General features: G+C 35.7%; 1 protein-coding gene across 1 annotated transcript in view; it reads right to left on the bottom strand.

The window, feature by feature from the left end:
* Positions 1-15,224, bottom strand: part of LOC127627450 (pyruvate carboxylase, mitochondrial-like) — a 165,741-nt gene that overhangs the window by 66,376 nt on the left and 84,141 nt on the right. Inside the window, exon 10 of the mRNA XM_052103834.1 lies at positions 12,716-12,898. Coding sequence (XP_051959794.1) covers positions 12,716-12,898 — 183 coding nt within the window. The remainder of the gene's footprint in view (positions 1-12,715; positions 12,899-15,224) is intronic.

The raw sequence follows: 15,224 nt of genomic DNA, 5'->3' as shown, positions 1-15,224 counted from the left end.
ACACTTCTTTCCCAAATTTGAAATTATTTGTCCCAACTTCAAAAAGTTGAAGAATGATGCACAATCTAAATATTTACTTTGTGAACAAAGAGACTGCATTTCACTAGCAGCAAAGCACATCAATTCCTGCCACAAAAATAGGGAAGAGTCAACCAAACAGTGATGTGCCCATTTACTCACACACAGAAATGCACAGAGACACACACACAAAGACACATGAACTCACACAAACTCTTGTACACACATCACTAAAAAGTATATACACTTTTTTTTTTCTGTTTTTCCACACTTGTTCAATACAGAATTTGTTCTACTTTGTTCATTTTTTTTATACCTTATCTCACTACGCAGAAACAAATAGTTGCTGTCCCAAAAAAAAACACTTATCTCCAGTTTTGGCATTTTGTACTTTTTACCACAGACGGAATGCGCCGGATGACCAATTTCTACTGTTTGAATTGCGCAAAATGACTAATAAAATGATTTTTAAGCAGGCTCTGTTTAACCATTATCTCCATTGGCCTTGAGCAATGTCCATCTAAACGGTGTATGGCCCATCCTTACATTTTGAAGTTCGTCATCTACAGATTCTGCTCATCTATACTCAAATCTAAAATTCGAAAAACATAGATTTTTTTATAAATAACAGTATTGTTTTTTTTAGTTTAAAGTGTAGTGAAGAGACTGCCTACATCTCGCTGGCGCAGTGATTTCCCTGATAACCAAAGCCATTCATGCACGTACAATATCAGGTGGCTTTGAGAAGTAGACTATACCAGCGATATTTAGTTGCCAAATATCCATCTTTGCGAAACCACAAGTGAAAGCTAATTCTGGAATGAAAACGTAACACGAAACCGAACTGTCCAGTCAACAACCGGACTAGAAACCCTAGTCATAAAACTGATTTAGATCTAAAATAGTAAGTGAAAATAAAAAAAAATTGTAAGTGAAAGCTCATATTATATCCAAAAATAAGTTCTCTAGCAATTCATAACATACCAACTGAGTTCTGGGAACACAAATAGCTAGACTTGAGTTTGTAACTGAACATGTGCCATTGGAACCCATGATAAGGAAACCGTGGGTCCATGGTTGCAAACAAAAATCCAAGTACCATAAGTCCAATTAGAATATCAAACAGTTCACGAACAGATGTCATGATAGAATTCTATTTATGGTGCTAAAGGTGACAGTTATTTTTAATAAATTTGGTAAGATTTTCCTTGCTCTTGAAAAATGCATTTTTGAACCTTTCATCAGATAAAATGTAAGCAAGCAATTTGGAGGCTGATTTCCCCAAAAAGTGTAAACGCTTATTTTGTGGTGCTATCAAAATATTGTTCCGTTTATTTGAGCATCCTGATCAGTCCGACTCAATTTGGGACTATAGTTTTGGCCATATGGATGGCAGATGGGTGAAGTTTTCAGGAAACGTGTTTGGAAAGTTATTTATGCAACAGTGTCCACCTACTTATTTATTTCTTTTTTCAGCTGTCTTGGTTCCGGAAGTATTGTTCCAATTCATTTTTTCCACAGAGACTTCATAAAATCATTCAGAAGATCAACCAACCCAACCAGCTCCTGACCATTACAAACTTTGATTTCAAGCAATAAAACAAGTATTTGAAAATCGGCAAAAAAGACAAAAAATGTATACTACCCTGTCCTGGGAATAAACTACAATTCAATGCATCGTTGCCAATGGCGTAATATAATAAAAAATTATTGAAAAATATAAAATAATTTTATTGTGGATTATAGATATAGAATCAATCAATATATTAAAATTAAATGGCAAAATATTCATATTACAGTGTATATAAATATACTGTATAAACTGAAGTTAGTTTAATTCGCAGTGTGTCATGAAAGTGGGCGGTTTGTTTGCTGCAATCATCTTTTTCGTGGATTTTCCTCCTCAGAGTCATAGATTGTGTAGTTCTTTACCAAGAATTAGTAAAAAAACAGACAAAAGATACAATCTGGATCATAAAGGTGTATGGTAATACCTTCAACTAACAGCCGTCTCACTTGTATTTTTCTAATTTTTCCATTCTCTCCCCTGCTGTCTGATCTCCTTAGAAACCTTAGAAAGAACATTGTAAAGTTTGGATTTTGACTTGCTCACCTCTCTCTGTGCCTGTAGGTCATGATGTTCCCACTTTGCTTTCAATTTAAGCAGGACAGGAAGATTCAAGAAGAGAGGAGAGGGAAGAGACACAGCTTTTAGAATAGCACCACCTCCGTGACTTTTAAACCACCCCGTCTCTTATCCACGCTGCCAGCAAAGAATTACCCAGTAACCTTAGCCTGTTCTCTCCATCTCTTCTGCCTCTACTCCATCTCTTATCAAGGCCCATTCTCCATCCCAATGGGACACAACGAGAATGTGGGAGTCTGACAAGAGCTTTTCTGTTGGGGATTCGAGCTGTCAACCCCGTCTTCCCCTCCCCAGTGCCCCCAGGGTCCATTCAATCTCACTAGTAGTAGCAGCTCTCCCTTCATCAGCAGTGAGATTTCTCATTCATAACAGGCCTCAGAAGCCAGTGCTGCAAACCAGGATTTTGAAAAGGCATTAAGAAATACCTTTTAGGTTGTGAGGTGCTGTGTTCTATTCATGCTACTCCTTTGTTACCCAAGCTTTGATTCTGTTCTCCTGTGAGCACCTGCTTTATTTTACATGGAGGTGAGAGAATGAACATGGTGCAGAAAGGATATATAAGCTCATGTAGTCACACATTTGTTTCATCTAATGTGCTATAATCTGCAATAATGCGTCACTGATTCTTGAAGTATGGGACAAAACAGGTCACAAAACTGATTTATTTTTTTTTTTAAATGTTATCATCAAGGAATGATTTTGGATTCATTTGTTCAATATGTTCAGAGGTATTCACCTATGTTTAAGAGCAATCTTCTGCTTCTTCTCTTACAAAATGCACATAATTGGCTTTTCTTAAAACTCACTATGGGTAATCACAATCAGATTGAAAATATAATGGTTTCAAATACTTATAACTAGATAGGTAAAGTTTGTCAAATCAAACCTTGATGTTGGCTTGACAAAGCCTTTTAAAAGAGTTTTAAAAGTTTGATGGTTATACAGACATTACAGTAAGACAAACAGCCAGCCAGCCAGCGAGAGAGAGAGAGAGAGAGAGACACACATACATTTAAAACCGTGTTTGCATTTGAATTTTTAACAATTGGAGTTTGAATTGAAAGCATTCCGTTGGCCCATCTGAAGATTATGTCAATTTAAGTCTATTATATTTTTGGAAGATTTGATTGCCCGCTGTGCGAAAAATGCCAGTCTGATCATTTAAAAAATACAAAGCACACTATTCCAGAACAGCCTGAATGTCTGTGCCCAGTTTGGTGAATGTAACTTTAAAGCTCTAGGAGGAGTTACAATTGATAATTTTGGTCTTGGTTAAGAGATTTTGGCAAATACCTAAACAAAGTCTGTAGAATAACAGTATGTTGGCTTTGTTAAAGGGTTTTGTTAAAGGGTTTTTGGTGGTGCTAACTAACAGGACCTACTTAAAATGAGGGAAAATATAAAAAAAAAAAAAATCCCAAAACATTTCTTTACTGTTTGTATGACGATGTTGACTTATCATGGTAGGGACACAGTTAATATACGCACAATAAATAAAACGATGAAAGACCATAAAACTAAAGAGTTCATAGCAGGTGAAATATGGAAAGAGAACCTTCAGAATTAAGACTGGCTTTGATTTTGCCTAATTCTTTATACATTTTTAAAAGTATCTGGTAGGGACACCGCTGTGAAACCTTATAAAAAGTTATTTTTCTAAGATTAACCTTTTTCTTCTGTCAATAAATCTTAATCTTTAAAAGATACATATTTAGTTTTTGTTAAATATATATTATAAACTATATGAAATATTGAATTATGGTCAGAGGACAGGTGGTTGTGTGTGGGAGGGGGAATTGATCATGTAATTTCATAATTCTGATAAAGAGAAAATCAAATGGAATGGTGCATTAATGTTAAGAACATTCCAGTGATCATGTCTGATTAATTTCAAAGTGTAAATGTTGCTATTTTAAAAAGTAACAGGTAAAATACGGGACATGTTTTGTCCCATGTCTCAAGAATCAGCGATGAAAGTATAGAAAGGGGCCTCATATGTACAAAATAAACAAAACAAGAGAGTTATAACTTTTACTTGCCATTGACCTTCGTGGCAGGGCAATGGTGATACTGCTTGTAGCACCCTTGTTTCATAGTCATTTGTAGAAGACAAATGAATATTGTCAGAACATGTGCACTTGTGAGGGAAAACATCAGGACTTCCAAGTTCCAGAGCATTCCAAAAATAGTTTGAGGATAATGAGCAACAGCATCCTGATAAGTGACAGCATCCTTGTGGGAGAATATCGCTGGAGGCAAACTGCGGGTTGTGACGAGAACACCTCTAGGCCGTAGGGAGAACTTGTTCAGCAATAATGATGAGAGAAGCAGGCAGAGGCAATATTTACCACATCAACTGTGATTTACCAGAGAACTACACTGCCTCATAATCAACTAAAGGTTGCACAAAGTGTTCGGTAAAAAAATTCTTCATCCAAGTAAATGTAGATATTGATTCTTCGACACCATGCAGACAGACAAGGATCACGTGGAGCTGTAGGCAGATCAGTTCAACTCTTCTGTGAATGGTAGGAGGTTTGCTGCATTTAAATTGCCACAGTAATAACACAGAGTATTATTAAAAAGCAGTACTTCTGCATTGTTAACAGAGGTCCAGAGGTTGCGCTATACAAATCATCATTCGTCGTTAGTTGGAGGATAGAATAGATTGCAAATTTTCTTTCTATTTTATATGACTTAAGTCAAAAGTTGAAATCATTGCATCTATGTCTAAGTTACCTTGTGATTTTGAGTAAAATATTGTAAGGCTTGGCATTTTTTTAATGTAACATATGATAAGAGCTTCTGTGACAAAATCTCTTCTAGTCTTACATAGCACTGTGTTTAACGTTTTCAGCTTTTTCTTTTTATTCTGCTCTCACAATGCAAAAAATACAACAGACACTTCGTCCTGTGATCTGGTCATCCGATTAACAATATTCCATTAATTGTTCCACTTATAATCTCTTGTTTATCTCCACAAAATCCTTATGTCTTATTGCTGGCCTATTTTTGTAGCACTTTAAAAACTTTTTCTCCACTTTTCTTCCATTCTAATCCCTATTAGCATCCTTTACTGAGGGAAATGTTTCTAAGGTAGACCCGATGCATCACTTGTATCTGTCAAAATGTCAGAAAGCAGTTTAAATTATCTTTCGATGCTTTTAAAATTCAGTAAATTACAGAATTGTTAGGTTTTAAATTTTTTAGGTTAGTACTAAAGAAGTACCGCTTTGAAATGCAAAAGGACAAACACACTTCAGACTCATGGCCGTGACTCTCTGGGGGGAATAGGATGGTGTATTTGAGATTGTGTTGCTTGATTCAATTTCACATATTTACTTAGAGCTTTTCTCCCGTTTGTTTTTTCTCCATACTCCCTCGTTCTCTCTAGGGTTCTTTGTCTTTGTCAGCTTCCATCACTCTTTGTCTGATGCCTTCCTGCAGAGACTCCTCCAGTCTCACTTGTATATATCTCACTCTCCACATCTTCCACTCATATTCAATACGGCCTCCAGGCTCCTGACATGGCTCAACATCCTGACACTGATGAACATGTCTTGATATCATATGAAAGTAACCCTCAAAGAGCAGAGGCAGTGCAAATAGAAAGGAAAAGACAGACGGCAAAAGCAGAGATGGAAAAGCACTGGAGGAAGACATTGGGAGAACTTAATGTTCAGTGAACATGACTATTTATTATTAGAGCTACGTACAACATGGCCTGCTCAGCAGAAGTATTTCAAAAACAGCAGGACAGTGCCAGAAATCAAAATTAAATATTCAAGTCTTTTAATTCATCATTAAGCTCTGTTGAGTAGGGATGCAGCCTTGGCACCAATTTATTTTTCTCTTCATATCCCTTTCTTCAAGGCAAGCATTTTCCTGTGGTTTCTAATTGAAGCTACTTGTAAAAGAAATAGCCTGGTCTCTCAAACATCAGTCTTGAACACTATTTTCACCTACTGAAGCATTCAATAATGGCCAACATAATGCAATTCATTAAATGAAAGTACTACACAGGGTGTTACAGAGAAGTATGTCAGAGCATGAATGTGTGTGCTTGTGCATTGGCATGTCTTTTGTAAAATAATATTTAAATTAAACTTCTGCCACTATTTACTCATGTCGTTGCAAACCTAAATGCCAGAATGTATTAATGTGGAACACAAAACAGCAGTTAATAGTAAAGTACCAAAAATTACAAAAAGCACCATTTAAAGTACCATAAATGTAATCCATTTGACTCAAGCTATATAGTCCAAGTGTTCTTTTTTCATTATTATTGAACAAAACACACAAATTAACAAGACATATCAGCTTATACAAAAAGAGCAATGATACATATATATATATATATATATACACACACACACACACACTTTTATTTTTTTTAAGCAATAGGTTAATTTAATGTTATATAATAGTAATCATTATTATTAATTACATTTTTCTGGTGATATTGTGGAGAGAGAAAAAAGATATAGATATAAATTCACCGAGTTATAGATATCAAGACAATTTGAAACAATCATAGAAATAATAATAATAGTTGTAGTAGTAGTATTAATAATAATAACAACAATAGTAGTAATAGTAGCAGCGGCAGTAATAGTAGTAATAATAATAACAATAACAGGCCTAATAGTAGTAATAACAAGAGTAGTAGTAGTAGTTATATTATATACACTATTTACATATATAGAAAATACATTTAAGAAAGTATAGCATATAGAACATTATAATATATATAAATAATATCAATCTAATAATTGTAGAACAGTAAATTAAATAATACTCTGACATTATTGATCTATTATAGAAAGTTTGTATTTATTTAACATAGAAAGTCATTGAGGCATCAACTCACCAGCTAATTTTAATCAATATTTAAGGGTGAGAACAGTGGGTTGAAGATTGTATAAAATTTTTATAATTGATTTTTTGGTTTCTCTTTAATAATATGGTAATATTACTCCAAGTGTTCTGAAGCATATGATAGCTTTGTGTGAGTAAAAGTCGTTATTCGCTGCATAGGTAGTCTGGGCTATTTTTATGGTGTTTTTTTGTCCTTTGTGGAGCTCGACAGATGTGGTCACTATGAATTGCCATTGCATGGAAAAGTTGTGTAAATATTCTTCAAAATTTTCCTTTTGAGTAAATAATGACAGAATTAGTATTTTTGGATGAACTATTCCTTTACTAGACCACAAATCTTACTTAACTGTACTAGTCATACATTATTTAATCATATATACTACCTGTCAAAGGTTTTGAAACACTTGACTGAAATGTTTCTCATGATCTTAAAAATATTTTGATCTGAAGGCGTATGCCTAAATGTTTGAAATTAGTTTTGTAGACAAATATCTAATTGTGCCACCATATTAATTTATTTCATTATAAAACTACAATATAATAAATAAAAAAAGACTTGGACCAAATAATAAAGAAAAGCAGCCAATAAGTGCCCAACATAGATGTGAACTCCTTCAATACATTTTAAAAAGCATCCCAGAGTGATACCTCCAGAAGTTGGTTGAGTTCATGTCTGCAAATTCTAGGCAAAGGGTGATTACTTTGAAGATGCTAAAATATAACACAGTTTTGATTTATTTTGGATTTTGTTTAGTCACAACATAATTCCCATAGTTCCATTTATGTTATTCCATAGTTTTGATGACTTTACTATTATTCGAAAATGTGAAGAAAAACAATTATAATAAAGAATACATAACTTGGCCTGTCAGTGATAAAAAAGACAAAGATAATTTAGAAGAGATATGTTTCAGCTGAAACTGAAACTGCAGACTTTGTGGACTGAAAAATGAAATTAAGTGAAGTTACATTGAGAAGAAAGTATTTTAAAATTCTAATTTCCTCAAACAATCTTTTCCACAACAGTCAGCTGACATTTCAATCTTCTACTCCACTAATTCTTTAACCTTGCTCTCACCGCTAGAGAAAATCCTTGAGAACAATTTGTTCTGTATGTTTAAGTTGCAACTGTCCACTACAATTTACACAATTAACAATACTTTATACCTATAAATGTACACTTACTAGAGTACACAGTGAATGGCAGCTGTAAGTGGATGCGTGTGAGTGTCATTATGTGGAGATTTACGCACTGTATCATTGCACACTTTAGTGTAAGTGCACATACAGTGCGTTGATCTTGGACTTTTGTACGTTCTAATTTGAAGCTGTGGGACAGCAGAGGAAAACACACACATGCAAACACAGGCCACGATCCGTTATACTGTTAAACTACTTTAGACACCATCCATGCCCTTAATACCCAATAAAAATTGGGTTGAGCCTAACCAGGCATGACATAAAGCAACAAGTGTAAGCAATCTCTTCCATGAAAATCAGATTTTTGTCCTAACAAGCCACGGATGTGACAAACGCCATGTGAAAAGACATTTTGTTGGTCACTTAGTTATTTTTATTTCTGTTACGACATGTCCTGAGCATGTGCACATCCCACTGCGCCACAGCTCTGACCAACCATCTGGTCCTTCATTTAGCAATGTATTAAAGCTGAAGTGTTATTTTTGCACTAATAGTGTCCCCAAAGACAAAAGCTTTTTTTTTTTCAGTTTTCAAGAACACCTTCCCTGTCCAGCAATGGTCAAGCTAATATTGCTGCCAGGCTGGTCGGGATGCTCAAACAAACAGAGCAATGTTTTGATAATGCCACAGGGCCAAAGTATTATCACTTGGCCCTGTGTCTCATTTATAGTTGTCTCTGCATATTAAGGTTTGGAAGTGCATTGTAATATGTGTTGTAAAAGATGCATAGGCTAAATAACAAATTGGTCATTAGTAGCTGTCTTCCCATACTCCTGATGTATAATACATTCACTGATCCTGATCCAGACCTTTAAAATGTGCCAACAGTAAACCTCAAGGGAGTCCGAGAGATGCTAGTTTCCCCATTCTACCTCTGCTAATGGTGGACGGCATAACCATACTCCATTATTTGAACAGTTAATTAAATCTTGTGGTGGTGGTTCTATATAAATTGGCTATATGAAGATGCGTAATAAAAACAAGAGCTCTCAAGCCCCAAAGGAAAACAGCAGCCTCCCTCCTGCTGAGATGTCCCTCCTATGTGAGCATGAGAGATAGAGAGAGCTAGAAAGACAGACAGACAGACACACACATAGATATCAAGTGTAAGAGATCGAAACCATGCAAAAAACACACTGAATTAATTCAGCGAAGACGAGAGAGGGAGATTAATCAAATGTGGATGGAAGAGTGAGCCTGTAAATTAAGGCAGCAAGAGAGGTTGAATGCTGCACATGTCCTGGAGTGTTCTTCATCAGTCTTCATTATAACCAGGCATGCCGGTTATACAAGCTCTGGCCATTATGCCTAGCAGCTTGACATGATTCTGAGAATTTAGCAGGTCAGGTTTTCCAGTTACACATGGGAATAAGGTCTACAGGGAAAACAAGGATTTACCTGTTCAAAAAGTGTGACTTCGACAAGGGAGAGAGAAGAGTGGAGAGTGAGGAGAGGCAAAAATAAAAAAACAGGGGTGGAAGGACAGTTTATGGAAGGCAATTTTCCAAGATGGTCCGTCACAAAGTTACTCTAGCTCTAGGAAAATGTAGATGGAAGAAACAAGAGTGAAATGGACAGCAGAATATTCCCAGAAGGGACAAATAGTCTTGAAAGGTATTTTAAGTCTTGGAGCAATTTTTCAAGATTTGTGCGCAAGTCAAAGATAGGAGATTAGATGTTTGAGATGTATGTTAGAGGGAGGAAAAAGAGTATTAAATGTTTCCAACAAATCCAACAACAAATTACAATTGTTAAAAAACATTTTTTCATCATTTACTCACACTCACGCAATGGTGATCTGTTTCTCACCCACACCTATCATATCTTCTGAAGACATGCATTTAACCACATGTCGTATGGATTACTTTTATGCTGCTTTTATGTACTTTCTTGAGCTTCAAATTCTGGTCACCATTCATTTGCATTGAATGGACCTATAGAGTGGAGATATTCTCCTAAAAATGTAATTTGTGTTCAGCAGAAATAAGAAAGACATACACATCTGGAATGGCATGAGGGTGAGTAAATGAGAGAATTTTCATTTTTGGGTGAACTTCCTCTTAAAAGGGATATGGTGACAGACCGAACATTCTGCCTAACATTGTGTTCCACAGAAAAAAAAGAAAGCCATATGGGTTTGGGGGAAGTAAATAACAGAATTTTCATATTTGCGTGAACCCTTTAATTGTACATTATATATTTTATAATCTTATTGCCATTGGTGACAGATGGGGAAACATTTAGTCAATACACTGTTTGATCAGATTTCATTTGCTAAGGAGATTTGTGTCCAATAACTTCTTGTTGATATGTCAACGTGTACTAAAAGACACACCTTTATCACAGAGTTTTGTAGCAAAACAATTGTATACTAATAATAACAGTGGTTATAGTTCAGGTTAGCGAAATTACAATAGAAAGTTAATTTACAAAACTGAACTTGAACATGATTGACGGTGCTTTTAAACAACCATCTAAATCAAGCGTTTCTATCATTTGGCAACTAAATGCTTCAATTTAGGAGCCAGTGTCTCCCTAATGATTTATTTAGTCTGGAGCCCTGAGAATACTGACACTTCAAAGCTCAGTTGTACAGGAAACATCTGTTCCCCCTCCCACCAATTATAAAACTGGCAAATACCAGGACAAATTCTCTTAACAGTGCCACCTAAAATTTATTTCTAAAGATAATTACAGGAAAGTTCCTTCCTTAATGGTTTATGCAAACACAATCATTTTATTCAAGCTAATAAAGTGTAAACACTCCCTGACAGCTTCTCTCATCTGCAGCGCTCCCTTCCTCCTAAAGCGGCATATCAGAAAGCAGTGAGGTCTGCACCTTTTTTCCAAGAGTGCCATTAGTGCATTCACTCAAACTCAGATCACATTATGCTGATAAATACCATATTATGTGTGTTTATTACTGTCTAAGGGCTAATGTGACATCCAGTGTGTTCAGATTTATCTGGGAGATTTCAAGAAAATAAAAAAAAATAAAAAATGATATGATATCTTCAAAATGGCATGTTTTTAGCTCTAGCGCACTCGAGATCTGATCACAGGCTCAGACGGTAGCCAGCATGACGGGTGACAAGACTGTGAGGTGCCTGGAGTTCAGATATGTTTCAAAGAATAGCACATTTAACAGGGGGAAAGGAATCTATTGGTTCAGTCATGGAAATATACCGCACTTCTCATCTGATCACTTACTCTCTCTCAGTCTGTTATTTCATGTTTGCAGTGTTCCAGTCTCTCCTGCGTTTTCTGAAGAAGCCACTTTAAGCCACTGATATTCCTTGACTAAAGCATTTGCTCCATATGTATTTGATCAGTATACTAGAATAATGACACCCATAATCTCAGTTCAATTCTGCAGCAGAGCCCCTTCAAAGGTGCAACTGAAGTGATTTTCAAGGTCTCGGATGATCACAGTTTTGCTGCTTTGGATCATTTATGCAGGCACTGCTATTTAGAAAGGTCTCTGTGTTGAACTATACCTAGTCTCGGCCTCAAATCATAAGACTGTGTACCACTCACAAAAAGTTTGCTGACCATCGCACACAAAACTGAAAAGTACTTAATCTGGCAAGCTCTAATCTGATTGGCTGACCTTATGCAACTTCTGTGATTAAAACACACAGGTGTATTTTAATTAAGTTGAGTTTACAAGATACCAGGTTGATACAACAAGTGCTTTTGAGGATGAAATAATGGAGTTGCTAAAAGTTGCAAGGTTAGTGCCTTTAATTCTTTGAAAAGACATTCAGTTCTGTTTAAAGCAATTTGGTAGGAAGTTAACTAGATCAGGAGCTTTCAAATGTTTTGATGCCAGGGACCCACAAATATTATAATGCCCATGTGAGGGACCCCTTGTGGGAGAACATTGGAAGTATGATATTATAGTCAACACATTGTTTGTAAAAAATAAATGATTGGCTTTGTAATAAAACCAAAATAAATGATTAGAATATTATCTTAATTTTTTTCAATTTGAAATGAATTTGTATAGGCTAACGCATTTCACAATAAATATAATTCCAAAAGCAGCATTATAGAGAAATCCAAGTGAGCAAGCTAAAGACAACAAAAGATACAGCACACAAACTATTCTATACTAATGTCAAGTTCTCTGAACATTTTAATTTGTCCTTATACCCTCTAAGCACCTCCTTGTCACCCCCAGTTTGAAAACCCCTGAACTAGAAATCCACAAGCAGAACTGTATATTCCCATTTCTGAGTCATGTTTGTGAAATGGTCTGTACTAACTACTTTGACTGGTAGAAAGTCTGATCAAACTCATTTTCCACTATTTTACAATATTTTCTGTTTGTAGACCTCTTATGATCTATTTCAGATAAATCACACCCTAAATGGCATGTAAAAAAAACAACTATGGTTGGTCTCTTTACATGGTCTCTTTCTGTCTATGTAGACTGCAATGTGGACCAAAAAACATGAGACTAAGTCTTACCTTAACTCCACGGACGCGGAACTCTGCTAATGCTCGGCTCATTTTGGCAGAGGCAGCTGGCAGGTCCTTTCCACTGGCAATGACTTTAACCAGGAGTGAGTCGTAATGAGGGGAGATGATAGCACCCTGGAAGGCAGAGGCACTGTCCAGCCTTATGCCCATGCCTTCTCCACTGCGGAATACCTGTCCAAGAGGAAAAAGAATGATGGTTAGAATACACATTAGACTTATGTCAGCTGATGTATCTGATGGACTAAACTTCAATTAAGCAAATTACAGAGATTTCTGAATGTTTGCATATAAAATGGCACATTATAGAAAGCAGCCTTATTTTCAATATGGGAAAAAGAAAAGAGGGAGGCCACACATTGCCACCCTGAGATTTGTCTGCAGGTAAAACAAAAAAAAATGTAGTGTTATATATATAATTTGACAGACAGAGGAAGATTGTAGTTCTACTACGCAACACACACACACACACACACACACACACACACACACACACACACAGAGATGGGTTTCGACCACATTCTACAGTGTAAATTGTAATGCTTTATTCTAACTGCAATATCCACATACAGCTACATAAGTAATATCTAATACACAGTGATGGCTGTAATCCAATTAAAGTAAATAGTTACTGTAATCTAATGAATTTTTTAGAAAATACAGTGCATTGGACATGGTCATTATGGGGTATTGTTTGTAGAATTTTGAGGAAAATAATTAATTTAATCCATTTTGGAATAAGTCTGTAACATAACAAAAAAAAGAGAAGCGCTGTGAATACTTTCCGGATGCACTGTAGTAGTATAATACATTACATTCAAAATTATTGTATTTAGATTACAGTAACAAACTTTAAATTAAAATTAATTTTATGTATATTATAGGGTTATGCTTATTTCAAATATGAATTATGTAAAATACATTAATTGTGGCCCCTTAACGAGTCATTGTGAAGGAGAAATGTGAGGTTCTGAGTTTATGGCTTGTAACAATGAACAAGAAATATAGTGGAAAAGTGTTTTAGAAAGTAACTTAAAAGTGATTAGTAATGGAATTACTTTTTCAATGGATTTTATATTCAATAGAATTTATAATTTGTAGTTGATTACTTTAAGTAACTTTCCCAACACTGCTAATATAGTGGTTGTGCAACAACCACAATCCGTAATTTTGACGGACTGAACAGAACACTCTCTTCTGTAAGTATTGCTTTCCATTTTGGGAGGGTAAATGCGATCAGATCTCAATTCAATCTCACTTGAGATGCATTGGAATTCCAGTTGTAAATGCAATACTGCTTAAGTATATCCAAGCACTACTTCTAAATAAAGCTTGTTAATGCTATGTGTAAAGGAGGAAAAACATAGCTCAGGTTTCCACACTCTTCTCTGAAAAAATTATTAAAATAGCATAAATATTTATGTAGCAATCACACAACATGGGCAGCAGCTGTGTTGAACTTTGTGCATGAGTGCCAGTTAAATTCTTAGCATTGTAGTAAATGAATGTGTCAATAGCCTGTTCAACCGTTTCGAGCATGATTCCAGAATCTCGGAACATGTCATTTGGATTGAATGCTGCAGCGTTTAAAGGTGTCTTTGAGCAATTTAACAAAACAGCTCTTCAGGGTGAGGCGCAGGAGGCAGCACTCAGTCACTACCTACACAGGAGGTTAAAAATAAAATAAAAAACAACAATTTAGAACCGAACACATCTCATTTAGCTGCCCTTGAACTCTGCAAACATTCATCCTGCAAAAATAGAGCAACTATCGACACAAGTACCTGTGCCAGCAATAAGAACAAATTGAGGGAATAAAACACTGACACACACAAACACACACAAAAATCAAAATGGCAGCAGCCATTTACTGTTGCAATCATGCTCGTCTCAGCCTCTGGCATCCACATCACAATCATCAGCTCAGTAAACAGACAACAGAGGTGTTGTGAGGTTTGAGTGTCGTACAGAGGAATGTAACGGCCATAGAGGCCTTGGCTTCATTAGCTCTGGGTACTGGCTAAGATTGCTTAACATCGATCGTGCTACCACTTACAATGTAAGACATGCTAATGAACAATAAATTCACCAGAGATTATACAAGCATCGCCATGGCAATCCAAGAGTAATTTCATAACGCTCAAATTGAGTGGAAATTGTATTTTATGCTGTTAACTGCTTCTGCCACCCAGAGACAAGCATCAGAGAGATAAGGCATGATTTCACTGTCATTTACAGCTTAATGTTGTTGATAGAAAGCAAGCAAATATTTTTTTATTACCAAGATTTGCTGTAAAGCAATACAGTAGTTCACCGAAAAAATGAAAATTCTATCATTATTTACTAACTCATGTTGCTCAAAGCCTGTATGACTTTCTTCCATGGAACACAAAAGGTGAATTTAAGAATATCCTGGCCACTTTTGTTCATAGAGTGAAAGTGACTCTGGACTTACAAAAAAGCACCATAAAAGTACCATATAAATGTTTCTGTTACGCAT

This window comes from Xyrauchen texanus, chromosome 34, assembly GCF_025860055.1.
Source record: "Xyrauchen texanus isolate HMW12.3.18 chromosome 34, RBS_HiC_50CHRs, whole genome shotgun sequence".
In the NCBI taxonomy this organism is placed as follows: domain Eukaryota; kingdom Metazoa; phylum Chordata; class Actinopteri; order Cypriniformes; family Catostomidae; genus Xyrauchen; species Xyrauchen texanus.
This window is presented reverse-complemented; position numbering and strand designations above follow the sequence as displayed.